The following is an 18,265-nucleotide window of genomic DNA, read 5'->3' as shown; positions in this document are numbered from 1 at the left end:
CAAATTCTAAATATGCAAGCTTATTATTTCTGATTTAATATTGATCATGTTTGAACTTTGAACCTTGATGCATTATGTGATCAGATGCATTCGTAATCTTATGCAGATTGTTCTTTATAAGCATGCTTCATTCAAACTATAGACTTTCTTTATAAGCATGCTTCATTCAAACTATAGACTCTGTCAAGGATAGAACTTGCACACTGTACATTGCTGTATAGAGTACAAGATATATCCTTAAATGTGTTTAAAAGGAATCACATGATTCTACATGGATAGATGGATGTATGTTTCATGAATTACAGGCTGAATCTTTGGAGAAAGAATTGCATGGCTGTACTGTTTCATTATTTGGTCTGAATGTATGGCACTAATTTGCCGTATTGACTTGGATAAGATCTCTCCCACATTTATCCGGATGAGAAGTATAAAGTAATAGAAAAGAAGTTATATCCAATATAATACAATGAGAAGGATCAAACATAAAGATTATTCATTTGATTTGGATAGAGCCTGTTATTGAGTTGGGTTCCCTACAAATTCATAGATGAAAACTGAAAGGGAATAGAAATGCAATTTATATATAGAAGAATTCAACTTAAATTTGGAAGATGCAAAAAATTAGAGTGGAATCCTATTGGCATAATATGATTGCATTGGAGAATTCATACTTAATAGCTGAAAAGCAGAAGTTTAATATATTTTTATCTGAAAATTCTTTTTCTAGTATGTACCAGTGCACTGAAGTAAAATCCAACTGTTGTGTAGTAGCAAGATAACATCCGGAAAAAGTCAAAACGATGTCCAAGGCGATATATATCACGGCTTAGAGATTGTTCAGCATTTCCATTGGCAACCTTGGCTTCAAAAAGTGAAATTTGGTTAAGACCTACATCCCGACCTTTACCAACTTGCATGTACTCATGATAAGTTACATTTCCTTGCCGCAATGTAGAATTAAGGCCTGCATGGAGAAACTAAAATCACTAGTATATTCAACTACCAACACTAAGTAAATTATCCATGACTCAAGACATTTTTACCTGCAAAAATATCTTCACTCAAGTTAATAACTTTTGATGCTTTGCTAATTCCACCTCTTGTCAAGTGAAAAATCCTGTCAAACACATCTGGGTGGCCATAGTGGAAACGCACCCTGGATAGAAAAGGCTTATTACAAATTTTGAAACAACCACTATGTGTAAAGTGGTTAGAGGTGAATTAATGGCAGAAATTGGTGAATTATTCTGACAAGCATGAACATATACAGAGTTTGAGTTTGGTTATCAAGCTACCCTTACTTGAGAGGATTTGCTAACAGCCTTTGACCAATGGTTACAAAGCTAGTTTCTTGATAGGACATGAATCCAGCCAGAGATGAAACACTGAAATGAAGACAATGAGTAGCTCAGTTACTGTCACATGAAAAAAATTAATAATATGATAGCAGAAAAGTGGTAAACCTTCCAGTGAATATGTGTTCTCGCAGGCCAAGAATAGTTGGAGGACGCTTTCCTGAACGATGAAGGAACTCTTGCAATAGATTTCTCATTTTGAAGGCTTCCTCCAGGTAGTTGTCCTATATCACCACAAATGTTAAAAGGAAACTAAAATAAGCAGAGTACATTGGGGAAAAAAATTTACGTACTTGGTTCATGTCAATTGTTTGAAGGGCTTCACCACGTGTGAAAATAATTGCATGATTTTGGTTCTCAGGCTTCCCTTCTCCAATAATAGGTGGGCCAGGAAGCTTGATGCGATATACTTCCTGAAGTTCACAAGTAGCTGAAATTACACATCAAGCAACAAAATCTTGTGTAGTTCCATCATGCATGAAATGGTTGGACAGAAAACATACCTATGACTTTCTTAACTGCCAAAGAATATAAAAAAATGACATAACATAGTAGAAGCTTACTATCCAAATCTTCTAGTTAGGATGATATTATTGATTCTGCATTTACATTTTATGGTTTGTAGAAATGTTACTCATATTACTGAGAACAAACCAATGATATCATGCCCATTCTATCATCTAACACAAGGAGAAAGCTGACACCAAGTTAACATCAAAACCTTAAGGTCTGAATATTGCATTCTATAGTAGGTAAACATGCCAAAGCTGCTGACAAATAGCTGAAGGTCAACTTGTTTTCAAGTTTTAGAGCTCCTATATTCGCACAAATTACAGTTTTCATATATACAAACTTTATTAGTCTTTGAGACAAAATAATGAAAAGATGAACATATGAATCATAAGCATGCACTTCTTCCCCTCTTCTTTCCATCTGCTTTCAGTTGCAACGTATACATGCTACCTTTATATTTTAAACGAAAAAAGGATGAAAGATCACATGCGATACCTAGGTCTGATCTGTATTGTTAGAGAGTTGTATACAAGTCCATTGTGTAACAACATGGACTCTTTTGTCTTTTTGAAGATAGAATGTAAAAGGGGCCTTATATGTTTGTTTGAAGATGCATTTTTGGTATAGCTTACATTTTCATAACATGTACATATTAGCTATACCTCTAATGAGAAGAAACATATATAATTTATGCCCTAACCTCTTCTCTATTTTCCCTACTATCTCCCTCTTCATCTTTTTCTTCACTCTTTTATTTTGCAGTTATTTTTTTTCATTTTTGTGTATATCAAGTACCATGGTAACATAGACATTTATGTCAGCATAATTGTACAATGTGGGCTTGATGACACAGAGATATAATGTGAATCCTGATCATTATCAACTGTAATGGGATACCACATTAAGTTGAGAAAATTAAGGAAAGATTTTCTTAACAGGTTCCTTGCAATTATTGCAAGGGCATTATGACATTCTTTCACATGATTGAATGTCAATGCGACTTGCAGTATATATATTTATTTTGATTCCTTAGGTAACAAAATGTGGTTCATGGAAAAATATACCTGGTCCAAATTGTTGCCTGCTTTGACCAAGACAGAAGAATAAACCTTCTGACCTGGTTGCATTTCTTTCTCCTCAATATAAGCAACACGTAGTGATGGATACCTATTTGCAGCAATATTCCACCAAAAAATGCTTATCAGGTTCTATAGCAGATCATTTAAAGAAAAAAAGAACTTTATAAGAATGTGAGAGAATTACTTAATCATTAAATTGATAATATCATGGGCACGAGGGTCTCCAGATGATTTCTGAGCACCAAAATTTTGGCAGGACACCACATAAGTAAATTTCATATCTGCAACTCCCTCCAGTTGTGCTAATAATGTCTGATGGTTATTTTCAACCCTCTTAACATCCTTATAGCCTTTGCAAATCTCTGGTGGGAAGAAGAGATGTTAGATAGAGACCATGAAAATTTGTGATGCAGTTCTACCTCTTTCTGATGGCTCATTAAATTAGCATTAATTTAAGGCTACTGACTTTATACCTCAAACTGGGGACTATACAGAAGTAGCTACCAGTTAATGAATGAGTAATGCAAATAGTTTTATTATGGAAAGTTACTCAAAATGAATAAAGACAGATGTCATAACCCATAAAGCTCCATATATTTTCCTAAAAAAATACTCAATTTTTAAAGCAGGATTGAGCTCACCTTTATCATCAGCCATGTCTAGGAAAGCTTGAAGCTTGAGTGCTTTTCTATAATACATCATCCCCCTAACTAATAGAAAAAAAAAAGTTTCTGTTGATCAACTTAATCTTATGTTGCAGATTTTTTTTAATGCACAAAGCACTGTTAAGATCTGGTTCAAGATTTAAATATGAAACATCAATACATAATTATCCTTTTCCAAACCTGTTCGGCTTAATGTCTGTCCACGGTATGAAGCCCATTTGCATAGCTCCTTCATTTTTTTAGGATCAGTAAAATCCTCATCTCCACAATCTATGCGTTCTAAAAAATTTTTCCATTCATCTGACCATGTAAAGGTAAAAATGTCAGTCGTATGTGGCCTAAATAAAATGTAAATGGCATCTCCCATAACTTTTAAAAAACACAGAGACCTGGATATATCTTTTGCATATAAAAGATGATAGAGACTGCATCTTGAACTGAGTGAAGCTCCTCCTCTGAAAAAGTAACTTCCTCCACGTAATATGGAGTAATAACACTAAATTCAAAGATAAACCAAGTTAAACGAAGCTGCTTTCAAGAAAAGTTATTATAAAACATCAACTCCTAGAAACTATCGAACATTATCGCTCTCGCTTTTTTCTTTTCTGGTATTAAATAATAGAAAGAAGCTAAGAAACACGTGAAATCATGCTATTAACACTAGAACAATATCACAGTCAATATTTTATTCACAGGACACAGAATATTGGAATCTCATAGCAAATATTTTAACAATCTTTCATGTATTTTATAGATAAGAGGCACTGTGAGCAAGACTAGAAACATTAGCACAAAACTAAACTTTGAGTAGAACATGAGAACTGTCAGAATGAAAGCACTTACGTCAAATAAAGAACAAAATATTGAGAAAAGTAGGAGACAAAGTTGTTGTTGTATCTTTTCATATTTGGCTGATGTAATTTGTAAAATCTGGCTTCTAGGCACCAGATTTTATTTAAAATAACAATGTTGTGGCCATTTTGAAGGATGCTGAATGAAATTGCTTACAGATGAAAGAGTTTTTTAACAGCTAACCTGAATGGTAGCATGTTACGAACTTTAGGTGCTGGAGGCATATTCATAAAGAGAGAAGTGCTAAAGAAGGAAATGCGTCGTCTAGCTTCCAAGTTCACAGGGATATCCATAGCTGACTCATTAATAGTCAGCAACAAAGATAATCGTTTTATCTGCAAATTATTAGATACAAAAATAAGAGCAAGATTTGAAATGTATAAAATATATCCACAACACCTACCTGTTCCCAAAACGAACTGTCATTAGGAAGGGGGAAAGAAAGAACAACATTCGTGTCAGATGACGCAAATAGCTGTGTTTCATCCACTGAGTTGAAGCAGAAAATGGAATCAAAAGTGCTGAAAATGGAGAAATATGAAAGTTCAAAAAGAGGAGTTATAATTTAATCTCAAAGAACCGTTTGGTCTGAAATACTTTATACCTTTTCTCTTGAACAATCATATCTTCTGTTACCACTTCAAATATATCCTGAAGTAATCTCACCAGCTTCTCTTGACAGTGGATCTTATTTTCAATCTTTGAAGAATTTGTGCCGAATAAAGCAATAAGTTAGCAATGCCAAGAGACAAGATGGTAAATACTACAACAAAAAATATCAAAAAGGAAAGTGTAACATCAATACCAAAAGGTCAACCATCTGAACAAATTTATTATGCAAAATGGGAAGCTCCTTCATCCTGAAGTCCAGAAGAAGGGTAGATTTCCTAATGCTTGTTTCAACTTGATCAATAACTCCAGACATAATCCTGAAAACCCCCAAGTACAACAATGTGAAAAGCAAACTGCCAAAGCAATTAAATTTTGGCTGTATGATAAAGGGACGGATCTAGTATTAGCAATGGCAGGAATTTGAACTATGTTTTTCTACTAACTTCATTTCAATCTACCTTTTCTCTTGGTCACCAACAACAAGCAAATTGAGTATATGCTTCAACGATTCATAGCATTCTTCCACAGCACTTATCATGTAAGTATCTTTTTTAATTGTTCTGTAAAGATCTCTGTCTGTCCCAATGAAATCCTTTGCAATGTCTATCGCTATTGACAACTGCAGCAGAAAGAATGTTTTCTCAGCTAGTGAGCTCACAAAGAAAAATTATAAGAGCTTCCAGAATCACCTTTGCAGCTAGCAGAAAAAGCGGACAACAGGCTGAGGAATCGCCCAACTCTGATGACACAGGTACAATCATCAGATCCATTTCTCTGTTGATGAAGAAAACCCTAGTTTAAAAAAAATAGTTTATAGGAGTTGTGTTTCATTTATAAATAATGTGACAATAACCTGTTACTTATTAGATCCTCAGAACGGAAGCTAGTGATGATTTGATTCCACACTTGAGCAAATTCAGCACTCCTGTGTTGTGCTTTTTCTGATGCCTATGGAAAAGTTTAAAATTTATTATTCCATCAAGAGAACCAGAAATTTTTAAAAGGATACTGATAAAGTAAAACAGACTTCTCATCAACCTTGCAGAAGTTTCTGTTGAAAAAGCCCCCTACATTCATTTTGTGGTATTTACTCGATTTGGATGGCATAAGGCAAACATTGAAAGCGGAAGGTAAAGAGTGGAATCTGGTTCTAAGAGTTCCCATTGTGCGGATCTACATGGAAATGGTTGCTCAAGGATTAGTTATATACGTTCAGAAATATTAAGCTAAAGAACTTAGGAGCAGTAAGAAGCCTTCCAATTGTAAGAAAATACCTTACCTCACCAAGGTGATGAAAAACACCAGAAAGTCCACCAAAGATGGTACAGAAAACAGCATACCAAATTTGTGCATCCATGAAATATACCTGCATCAGACTATGAATGTGTATCAGTGTATATGACAGAAATTCTAAAAAAATAAAAAGCAAACAAACAAAAGAAACATGATAGGGGAAGAATTCAACTGGATTCTTTAATGTTTTACAAAGATATTCTTTGTGACAAGAGGACTCACAAAGATAACAGGTGCCCAAACAGCAGTGACTGCACCAGCGTTGTTTTTCACTGATGCAAGAGATATGAGGTGTAATGATTTAAAAATTGTCCATCTCTCGTAAATATGAAAGCAGTTTAAGTTTACCTTCAGGGAAAAACTCATGCCATTCATACTTGTTTACGTTTATCTCCATAATCAGCTTTGTAGGTCCAACTAGTGGGAGTATCTGTTGATGAATAAAGTAGAGGCAATAACAAGTGATTTAGTGGATTTTTTTGATAATCTGGAAAGAACAAGCATTTATTAACTATACTAGAATAAGAAATAATATGCAGACTCCTTGCCTCCGAAGAGCAGATAATAAAAAATGTACAAGACAAAAAAGGACATGAAAATTCTTGAAAGAAGTTCAAAGAAATTTCAACTTCAATCACAAGAATTGCATCATTTCTTATAGAAAAATGGTGACATTAAATTTCCTGAGAAGAAAATCTAGAACCAATTATAAGTAGAATTTAGGATGAGTGGGATGTGAACAAGCGTGTGTGTGTGTTTGTAGTTTGTTTTTTATAAGGTTAATCTCATTGCTTTGATCCTGATCATGGGAGAAATATCTTGTACAGTACTCATATTAGTGTTCTTGTAAAAGGAGCAAGGAGTGAGACGTTGGCAGAATATCTCCAGGCAAATTCAAGGTTCAAATCTTTAAGATCATGGACATGTCAGATTAAAGAATGGAATGTGAGAGAGAATACATACACTTGATTTTGGGGAAAAAATGAGGACAACTTTAATCAATGATGTTGCCGTCTAGGATTATGAAATCTCGATAGTTCAGTACCTTGGTGCATATGCAAGCTTATTGTCATTATACATACTCTTTTATACAAAATAATAAATGCCTTATTTCATGAAAGTATTCTCAAATGCTCTAACCATTAAATCTTGAGACTATGATGGCTTAGCATTCAACTTCCAAAGCCAATGATCTGTTACGTAAATAGACCAAAAACTTACTGATAGTGATAAAGCAAATGAGGTTTAGGCACTTGATCTTCCAATTTCTCCTTAAGTAAATACTAAGTTCAATAAACTTGATTTTTTATCATTTCGGCTGGACTAAGTCAAATGCCCATAGACCAGTTTTATTAAAAACCCGTCTCGCCTCAAGGTAAGGGGCCTTTTGCATTGAGGTGCTAGAAAATAGAGTTTTTTCCCCAAGGCGTACGCCTCGAATTCTATGAGGTGTACGCCTCAGGGCAAAGCGTGCCTCAACATGAGGTGCACGCTATTTACAATATCGGGTCAAATGGGGTCCCAAAAAAGGGAAAAAAGAAATGCTCCCCGACCCTAATTAGGGCCGGGGCCTCTCTCTTTTCTCATTCTTTCTCTCTCTCCCCGCTCTTCTCTCTCCCTGCTCACGCGCCCTGCTCTCTCTCTCTCTCTCTCTCTCTCTCTCTCTCTCTCTCTCTCTCTCTCTCTCTCTCTCTCTCTCTCTCTCTCTCTCTCGGGTCTCGACTGCAGCGAGGAGAAGAAGAAGAAGGCTTGACCCCAACCAGGTACGCTCTCTCCTCTCTCTCTGTTTTCTCTATCGAGTCTCGGCTGCAGCGAGGAGAATAAGAAGGCTCGACCCCAATCAGGTACGCCGACCCTTTTATCTTTTTTTCCTTTCTTTTTCTCTCTTCTTCTTCCTTCTGTTCTTATTTTCTTCTTTTATTCTTCTTCTTCTTTTCCTCATGTTTCTCTGTCGTCTTCTTCTCTCTCTTTTTCCCCTTTTTCCTTTTTTTTCTTTATTTTCCTGTTATTTTTTTGAATAAAATAGCGGTCTTTTTTTTGTTTAACTTTGATCTAAGCCCTCCATTAGGATGGTGGTTTTGCATCTCTGTGTTTGTAAGCGCACAACATGTTGTTTGTATCCTTTCTGTTCACTTTTACCATGCATGCATGTGTAGGGGTGTCAATCGATCATATTTGATCCAATATCAGACCTCGTTGAGTCATATTTGATATAAGACTAAACTATATTCGATTATGATCGGATGATGATATGGTTTTGAGTTTTTGCTACTGAATCTGATGGATATCCGGATTCAATGGAAATTTAAATCTGATTACATGTAAAAAAGTGGATTAGGTATGAACTTTCCACCATCCAAATCCAAATCCATGGTTTTGGATCCAACTTTTTAAATTGGGGCCATGAAAATGATCTCATATTTTTCGGTATTTATTTGATATTTTCTATTTCTTATTGGTTGTTGCTTCATCAATAAATCATTTCTTTTATTTGTTTGTATTTGTAGATATTTTTAAATATTTTTTTTAAGTTAAAAAAAAATTGAGGCTTACCCTTAAAAAAAAACAATGAAAGCATGTCCATAAGTATGTATGCTCCATTCCATTAATGATCTTGAGGTCTTGAAGTTTACTTATTTGTTTTTCTTCCTTCTTTTAATTACTTGCTAGTGTCTTTATGTTCTTAAAGGCAGAAGCCTTCCTTTGGTAGCTATATGCATATTTTAGGTCTGACATACTCATATTTTCTAACATATATCATATTATATATTACTGATGTCCTCAAAATGTATCATGTTTGCATCCTATATCCATACCACACCCATACCTTCTGTCCATGTCTGCTTGATGCATTATCACAAAAAAAAAGGTCAAGGATAGCCTACATATATGACTTAATTCTTATGTGGTTAGGACTTGATCAGCTGTGCAACAAAATATATGTGGCTGCTTCAGGTCAATAGGAGTTTCTGGCTATTAATTTACCAATATGTTGGTTTTATTGATTTTCATCAAACCCCAACCATATAAGAACAATGATTCCCTAAACCCGTTTCCTCTCTCTCTCTCTCTCTCTCTCTCTCTCTCTATATATATATATATATATATATATATATATATATATATTTGAAGTCTTTATGCTACCTAGCAGAGGCCTTTACTAGATGAACAGCTATGATGATACTCAAAATATCTAGAGGTGAAGAATTGTTAGGGATTCCAAGAGCAGAATTTTGTGTCATTTGATTACCCGTCTGTACCTTCAAATAAATTTCTTTGAAAGCAGCAAGTGTATGTTAAGTTTGTAAAAGACACACTGCCATAGAAACAGTTCATACCTCAAAGTAGTAGCTGAATGACAACTTACTTATCAATAAGAGCATCCAAAAGACAGCATACCTGGAATCATTGTGATGCAAAATAAAAAGGTCATATATTAACATATTAAAATTTTATTCTTCTGCTGCTTATCCAAACCAATAACTTACTTCATAAGGGAGATTGGACTTTCATGCATCCCTCGTCCAACATAAAGCCGAGGCTGCAGTGAAATAATGTTGTGATTTGGATTTAGATGCAGTGTGTTTTATCAACATAGCGCAATAATCATTCCTCACAAGGAAAACTGTTAACATAGATGAGATGGCCACCAATGAAGTCATGCAAGGTAAGAGTAAATTTTTTTATCAAAATATTTAATCCTGCAATGGCCTTATAGACTAGAAGTTTGCATTGTTATACTTCATGCTTAGGCATGTCCCGAGAGGCATGCATGCTTATTCAACCATTTCTTTATGAAACTTTTAAGCAGCACTAAACATAAACCGAAATTAAGTTTGAGCTTGGATTTTCTGTTCTTGTTTGATAAACCAACTTGAGCTCAGCTGAGTTAAGTTTGAGTTCGAATAGTTATGCTTGGGTTTGGCTCAATAAAGCTCACTACAATTTTTTCTACAATAATAAAAAAGAACAAAATTGATTTTAGAATTAAAAAAAAAAGTATGTTTATAGTATATTTATCCGTGTTAAGTTTTTCTAACTAGCTTATTGAACTTTGGATGAGCTCACTAAATGTTTCAGTTCAGTTTGTTTAGAAAAAAAATCTAACTTTTAAGCTGAATGTCTGACTACTTAAGTATTTTTTGCTCTATCTGAACCGTTAGATGTGTTTATTGCTTACTAAAAAACAAGCTTACTTTCAAATTGATTTAATGTAAAAATATAAATATTTTATTGTCAAAATTCAGTATAATATCAGCCGTTGATTTTTTCACCTCTTTAAAATACACACCTGAGCATAAAAAAAATCAAATACATGGTCTCTGTTGAGTAAGCAATGATAAACACATCTAATGGTACAGATCTAACAAAAAATACTTGAAAGTACGATTTTTGAAAGGTCCTAATGGGGCAGGATCATTCTCTCTCTCTCTCTCTCTCTCTCTATATATATATATATATATATATATATACATAGATGGTAATACATCCATGCTAAATGGGTTTTTGGCCTTTCCGGTGTTTTTTTCGCAGTTCTGACCCCATAAATGTGTTGAGCATGGTCAATTTATGAGGAATTCACACCTGGATCATGTGTTTTCGATGAAAAAAAATGATATTTGGAGCCTCAAAAATTTTCAAAGATTTTGGACCATTGATTTTTCGAACCTTATAAAAGTCTACCGATGTGTCGGAATCAAATGCTTCAACATCTGTACCATCAGAAAAAAGCCCCAAAACCCTATTTAGTATATTTCATTTAGCACGGATGTATTACCCTATATATATATATATATATATATATATAGAGAGAGAGAGAGAGAGAGACATATAGATATATACATATAAGTATGCATATATATATATATATATTATGTATATATGGATGGCTGCATGCATATACATACATATGTGTGCATAACTGCATACATACACATGTAAGTGTGCAAAGTGGAATGTAGCAAATGAGGTGTGCAAAGTGGAATGTAGCAAATGAATCAAACAAAAGAAAAATACAGAAGCTAATTACAAAAACTTAAGTTTCAATTTTGAAGCTTACCTGTGCCCACCAAGACAAAATGACAAAAAAATTCCATGTTGAAGTTTCAACACATGAAGCGAGAGCAGGAAGAAAAAATAAAATCATCCCAATGGCACTGGGAATCATATATATCATGACAGTTAATGTATATGATGATGGGCAGCTCCATTCACCAACCCAATTCCCAAATACCCTTGAAAAACAGAGAGAACTGTGCCCTGGAAATGCATAATAAAATGGCAGAAGGATGACCCATATAATTGCAACAACCAACTTCAGCACAATTCTCAGCTTTTGAAAGAAGCACGTGCAGTGTCTTGCTTTCCATGTGAACACAATGTCGAGAATTGCTGCAAAAATACATTACTCCAGAACATTAGATGTTTTCACTTAGGAGAATAAAAGGTTCATCAGACATTTGTAGATTAAAGTGAACAATACCAGGTAAAAATTCCAATGGCATGTAACAGCTTGAGATAAATAAAGCTTAAACAAGTTATTGAAAGCAGAAATAAGAGAATAGAAACTACCAGCTGCTGCTCCCTCTGCTCTGGATGCTGCAACTTGGTACTAGCATACACTTACACATATAAGCTATCTCACATGCATACAGATGTGTTTATGGGACACAATATGATATATGATAGTTCTCAAAAATTAGGACACACTCACAGTGACATTGCCGTACATATATACATACATACAGTCATAATTTTTAACCTAAAACAATAAAACATGAATATCATCTCAAGTGCAAACTCTTGAATGACAATTCTAAATCACTATAATTAAAAGCATAAAATAATAAAACTTAGTTCAAATTGAAATATAATGCAATTGATAAAACTTTTAAAAGAAAAAAAAAGTGCAAAATAAGATCAATATATAAAAGAAAATAGATAAAGTTAGTAAGACAATGTTGACTGCATGGTGTGTGTTGGGAGTAAGTAAACTAAGGTCCCCAATGAGAAGAATAATTGTCAAGACAGTATGCATTGTATAGCTCCTGGTGTCCATAAGTTTATGGATAGAGTCTCTGCTTACCAATTGAGTCTGTATGTGGACAAATATATAACATTCGATATCTTAAAAAAAGATGATTTTTGACAATTTTTGTCATAAAATGATGTTTTTAGATATCATCAATATTTAAATCAGGTTTGTTATAAAAGGACTAAACATGAAAAAGTTGATTAGCGTTTGTCAACTAACAAAGACATTTATTTACGATTAATTAATGCATACATTTGCCAAGGTGGTGGAGAATGGAAAACTGAAAAACATTTCACTCAAAGTAGGCATGCTTTATTATTTTCACCAGAGCTTGAGGGATGTGTTAAGTGGGCTGTGCATGCTTGTGGTTTTTTATTGACTTTACTTTTTTTCTTCTTACAAGGTTATTTCCATTTCACTCCTATGTGTGGCTTACTTCTCTTCCACATCAAATCATATTCATATATAATTCTCTAAAGCACCAATTTACTTTAGGATGTTAATACATGGAGAGTTGCAATATAAAGCTAGGATTTTTGTAATATGTTTCACAAAGACCAAATTATATGACATGTATCTAGGGTTTGGACATGTACTGGCCTCATCTCGGCTTGACTCGAGCTTTTGGATGGGCAGAGACCAATCAAACCTGGTCCATCAACAGGTCAAGCCAGGCCTGATCCCAGACACAGACCTAACTAAGGGCCAAAAACCTGGTCCAAGCCTGGCCAAATGGGCCATACCATGGAGAGCCAGTAAGTTGGCACCTCTTTTAAAAGGGAAATACGCGGGCCAAACAGGTGCCAGTTGACCCTTGTTTAGTTTTTCCCAGTTGGCTAGCTCACTCACAGCCCAAGCCTAAAGCCAGTTCAGACTGTGTTCGATATCAAAAAGGCAGCCTAGGCCCACCCAGCTTCATTCTGCAAGTCTTCAACAAGCATACTAACATTCCTCAGCCACATTACTGTGTCATTCAATACACAAAGCTTGTGCTGATACTGAAAAACAAAACTGTATGCTGCTAAAACTTGAAACAACAGTCTTTTAATGCAATAGAACATCACATAAAACAGTTTACTCAGGAAATTCATTTACTTATTGAATAGAAGAATATCCATCAAAAGAATAATACAAAGTACCAACAAATGGGGACAGATCTAAAATAAAATTACCTCGCAGGAAGTTGATAACAGCAGAAGTTATAAAAATGCTCATAACATCTTTCAATATTGATACATCCAATACATCAAAGGGAGATTTCACATCATGCCATGCCATTACTATCATTGCCTGAGAAATGAAGACCTCACCAGTCATCATCCTAAAGGAAGAATAGGAACAACACTTAAAACAATTTTAGAAAATATACCTGAAGAGCCAACAAGAAAAATGTCCACAGCCTATCAAAGCTTCTAAAAAGGTGCCAAAAGGAACGAATCTCAACAAAATTTGTCTTGCCCAGCCACTTTGTTTTGTGATCATCTGTCTTGCATCTCTGTACCAAAAAATAGAAAGGAAAAGGATAGGAAGCAGAAACATCAGAAACTTCAAGATAAGCACCTAAGCAACAAAGAGTAACACAACATGGACAAACAGGAAGTTAATCACATCAAATGTACACTTCATTAGAAGTTAGTTGTCTACCTTCCACTCATGTACGGACAATTAAACTCTATACACATGGTATCATAACACAGCTGCAAATGTTAGAAGCTAGTAGTTGTCTATTTGTTTATTTCATCATCTAGCAAACTAGCCAACCAAAGAAGCGTGGAAAGCTTTAGAATTAGTCCAATACATACTAAGACAATCATTCTCCACAAAGTTTAGTGGTTATGCTAGTAACTTTAGAGGGAAGTTTCAATTGATTAACTTTACATGTGAATGGAATATATACATATATATAAATATATGTGTATGTATGTATGTATGTTATGTATGTATGTATGTTATGTATGTATGTATGCATGTATGAATGTCTGTGTATGTATGTATGTAGAAAGAATATATGGGACAACAAAAAAAATGGGTAACGGCTACCTTTGGACACCATGCCTCTAAATGGATGATCTCAACTCACCATGTTCTTCAAATTTCTTATTGGCCTACCCATTTTCCTAATTCATTCAGCATGTATACATCATTATTTTGTACAAGTGCTGCTTCAAGATTCCAAATAACATGTCTAAATCATGTTAAACAACAGTCTACAATTTTTCCCTTTATTGATGCTAATTTTAAGCTTCCTCTAGTGCACTTACTCATTATTCTTCTGATGTCAGCATGTAAATACATGATGGTTATCTCATCACAGTGATGTTTGCTGCTTTTTCTCGTAACAGATTATGAACAAGTTGTTCATAATATGGGCCAGGCACAATTGGCAAAGCCATGTTCATACCTAATTGGCAGATTGTTGACATCAGCATGATAGTATAGTATAGTATGTCCTTTATTTGTTATAAATGTGCTATATGCCATCTACATTATGACTGTTTCTATATATAAGGGCAACCTCAATAGTGCAGCCCCAATGATGTACAATGAAAGGACCTATGTACCACAATGAAACACCACTGCAGATATTCAACAAGATAGAATCGTGTCATCTTCCTTATCAACCTCTTACTTTTCAATTCATTTTACACACTTTCACCATGCAGCATAAATAGTAGATAGAAAATAAAATAAGAAAGAATCCACACCTGATGCTTATTGGGAGAAGGCGTCAAGAAAAAATCCATGTTTAAACGCATGGGCCATCCCAGTTGAAAACAATCAGGAGACCTGAAATACCAGTCAAGCTGAGCTTCACAGCATAACCCAAAGACCAATGATATACTGGTATGTGGATTTAAAGAGCCAAATATTATGAAAAAAAAAGTTCCATTAAAAAAAATTAGGACAAACCAGAAAAACTCATTGAGATCATCATAATTTCTCCATTGAGAATGTCCTGCGGTTCCATTCTTGCTTCTTTGAGATTCCTTTTTGCTTCCCATATCCAGTTAGTAACATCGAGAATGATTCTAAATAAATTTAGCAACAAAACTAAATCCTTACCTTGTATATGACATTGTAAATTGGAGTGATAACATTAATGAGAAATGATTCTTCCCCTCCACCATATATGGGTGCAACATTTTTTCCTGTAGTGAAGCTTACAGCAGCAGATAGATAACCTACTAGTTCGTATGCCATCTGAAACCAGCAAACACCATTTAAATAACATAATCAAGCATGTATGATTGCTCATGCAACCCAAACAAATGATAAAATTAATAAATTCTCAACATTTCAATGTAACAGCAGTGAAAATGTGAGGCTTAACTATTCATTCCACAGGATACATCAAGAGAGGGCCTGTTAGCCCTAAACACCACGTGACAAATGCAAGGTAAGACAGAAATTCCATCAAGAATTATAATAAGCTGTGTAACTGGGGAAGAAATGACTAAAATACCTACTAATAAATCTTAGAATGCATCAGATCTGCATTTTCATTCACCAAGAATCCACACAAAGAAGAAAGGAAGAACAGATGTTTGGGGCTGTGTGTCGTCAATGTGGAAATCATGAGGTATCTTGCACTATATAACCAAAACAGTTACAATATGTTACAAACTTACATTGGCAGAAATACCCCTATTTTGATATACACAATGAACAACATAATTTGGGGTATAAATAGGAAAACCTATGTCACACGGGTACAGGTACGGAGGGTACGATATGGAAAATTCGAAAAATGTGGGTATGGGGACACAGCTATATATATATATATGTGTGTGTGTGTGTGTGTGGGTACGGGTACAAAGGGTATGATATGGAAAAGAAGGGGTAAAATTGATTTTTTTTAAAACATAGAAGGGTGTAAAAGAAAAAAAGGGGTAAAATGAAATTTCTTAAAACATAAAAGGGTGTAAAAGAAAAAAAGAGGTAAAATGAAATTTCTTAAAACTTTAAAGGGTGTTTTCCTTTTATTATAAAAATGAAGGGGTAATTTGTGACCCGTTCCCACTGGCTCTCTCTGTATATACAAAGGAGGAGGAGGAGGATCCCATACCTCTCTCTATATATATATGAAGAAGAAGAAGAAAAGAGGTAGCTACTCTCTCTCTCTCTCTCTCGTTTCCCCCCACCCAGGTCAATGCCCCCCAAAAAATGAGAGAGCGAGAGAGGGGGTACAAGGGGAGAAGAGAGAGTCATCGGGGAGAGGAGGGAGGGAGAGGAGAGAGAGAGGGGGGGTGTTATCTCAGTGAGGGGGACCAAATAGTCCCACCCCTTTGACCACACACCACAAAAAAGAAATTGATCGGGTTGGGGTTGGACTCGACCCAACACTTACCTGGACCTAACCCACAGTGTACCCGCACTGGTACGACACCCCATATCTTTTGTGTGACAGAGGAAAAGTAAACATTCTAACAATACAACATGACCCAACAATGGATAAGTGGATCGAAGACCCTATCCAAACCAGAATAAAATCAACTTTCAATAATAAAAAAACCTTGTAAAAATATACATATGTACACAAACATTTTCACAATAAAGCTATCAACTACCAGAGTTGAATAAACATTGTAATATAAGTGTAATAAATTAATTAGTTTTAAATATTATAATAAAAATAGGAATCTCTTGTATGTCGTACCCTCTCTTCTTTCCTTCGCTGCTCAATCCTCTCTCTCCCTCGTCTCTCGTCTCTCGTCTCTCCTCCCTTGCAACTCCATCCTCCCTCTCTCTCATCTCTCGTTGCTCGTCTCTCACTCTCTCAACTCTCGTGCAACAGAAAAAAGGAAGCAGAAGAAAAAGAAGAAGAATGTACTTCTTTCCCTCTCTCGTCTCTTCTTTCTCCCCCCCTCTTCATTTTTCTCTTCTCCTTCCTCCGCCTCCACCAACCAATTGTTCTTCTTCTCCCCTCAATGCACCAACCTCTTCTTGTAACACCCCAAAATTTTGGACTTGTAAAATTTTAGAAGAACTTGAAAGAGACTGAAAATCCGTATTTTTCAGAGTTTTTTATTTAGCGGATTAGCGGAAAATGATTTTTGAAATGACAAGTCACAATCCTTGGGTGCATTACTGCGAGCCTTTCGTTTCACAACGGATTTGCATCTTCGTAACAACATTTAAAACCATATACATTAAAAGAAGGTTTTGATAATTTCAAGTTTATACAAAAGTGGAATTTTTCGAGGAAACCCTTATACAAAATTTAATCCAAAGGGATGTATCTTGGATACAGAATGCCAGAAGAAACAGTGGGATCTTGATGCCATCTTGCAATCGTGTCATCGTCTATCGTTCAGACCTAATCATCACATGTACCCATAAGACGAGTCAGTTTCATGAAAAACTACTACGTGCACAAGTACAACAATTTGGAACAAAACTAACACAGGCTTTATTTGATACATGATATGCAAATTAACGTAAGTGAACAAGATAACTTCGTTTCAATATTAGCTATCTTGAGGGTAAGCGCAGGAGAAACGTAGAAATAACTGAGATTTGCCCGGGAGTTTATTATTCTTTGTATTTTGATACCTCGGGTAACTAGTTGAGTCTACTCCTAAGGGGACGGTCGGTGACCGAGAGAGGATTCTCCAAAGGCATTCGTGGCAAATAATGCATCCAACTTCTGTAGAAGTCCATGGAGTCTATCACCTAGGATAATATTTGATAGCCCCGTTCCCTAACTCCGATGACTGGGGACACCGAGTCAGTTGCCACTCGAGGAGCGTAGTTGTTAAGAACCTGTCCATCAGAGTATTTGTACCATCTCATCCTCTTCCTTGACGGAACCAAGGAGGTGAATGGATGCGTCAGGTTCTATTTTAACTAACGACTTATTCT

At 35.2% G+C, this 18,265-nt stretch overlaps 1 protein-coding gene across 1 annotated transcript in view; it reads right to left on the bottom strand.

The window, feature by feature from the left end:
- GSL04 (glucan synthase-like 4) overlaps positions 1–18,265 on the bottom strand; it is a 91,553-nt gene that overhangs the window by 28,054 nt on the left and 45,234 nt on the right. The window contains exons 10-38 of the mRNA XM_090013203.1: positions 15,467–15,604; positions 15,314–15,390; positions 15,109–15,190; positions 13,773–13,889; positions 13,576–13,693; positions 11,429–11,760; positions 9,858–9,910; positions 9,708–9,768; positions 6,718–6,799; positions 6,592–6,641; positions 6,356–6,442; positions 6,115–6,249; positions 5,930–6,024; positions 5,766–5,850; positions 5,535–5,695; positions 5,270–5,393; positions 5,069–5,163; positions 4,868–4,985; positions 4,648–4,799; positions 4,002–4,108; positions 3,793–3,912; positions 3,589–3,657; positions 3,132–3,309; positions 2,933–3,035; positions 1,649–1,768; positions 1,464–1,579; positions 1,302–1,385; positions 1,044–1,156; positions 735–964 (exon numbers count right to left, since the gene is read on the bottom strand). Coding sequence (XP_089869329.1) covers positions 735–964; positions 1,044–1,156; positions 1,302–1,385; positions 1,464–1,579; positions 1,649–1,768; positions 2,933–3,035; positions 3,132–3,309; positions 3,589–3,657; positions 3,793–3,912; positions 4,002–4,108; positions 4,648–4,799; positions 4,868–4,985; positions 5,069–5,163; positions 5,270–5,393; positions 5,535–5,695; positions 5,766–5,850; positions 5,930–6,024; positions 6,115–6,249; positions 6,356–6,442; positions 6,592–6,641; positions 6,718–6,799; positions 9,708–9,768; positions 9,858–9,910; positions 11,429–11,760; positions 13,576–13,693; positions 13,773–13,889; positions 15,109–15,190; positions 15,314–15,390; positions 15,467–15,604 — 3,402 coding nt within the window. The remainder of the gene's footprint in view (positions 1–734; positions 965–1,043; positions 1,157–1,301; positions 1,386–1,463; positions 1,580–1,648; positions 1,769–2,932; positions 3,036–3,131; positions 3,310–3,588; positions 3,658–3,792; positions 3,913–4,001; positions 4,109–4,647; positions 4,800–4,867; positions 4,986–5,068; positions 5,164–5,269; positions 5,394–5,534; positions 5,696–5,765; positions 5,851–5,929; positions 6,025–6,114; positions 6,250–6,355; positions 6,443–6,591; positions 6,642–6,717; positions 6,800–9,707; positions 9,769–9,857; positions 9,911–11,428; positions 11,761–13,575; positions 13,694–13,772; positions 13,890–15,108; positions 15,191–15,313; positions 15,391–15,466; positions 15,605–18,265) is intronic.

This window comes from Nuphar pumila, chromosome 7 (genome assembly GCF_984573655.1).
Source record: "Nuphar pumila chromosome 7, dmNupPumi1.hap1.1, whole genome shotgun sequence".
Classification (NCBI taxonomy): Eukaryota; Viridiplantae; Streptophyta; class Magnoliopsida; order Nymphaeales; family Nymphaeaceae; genus Nuphar; species Nuphar pumila.
This window is presented reverse-complemented; position numbering and strand designations above follow the sequence as displayed.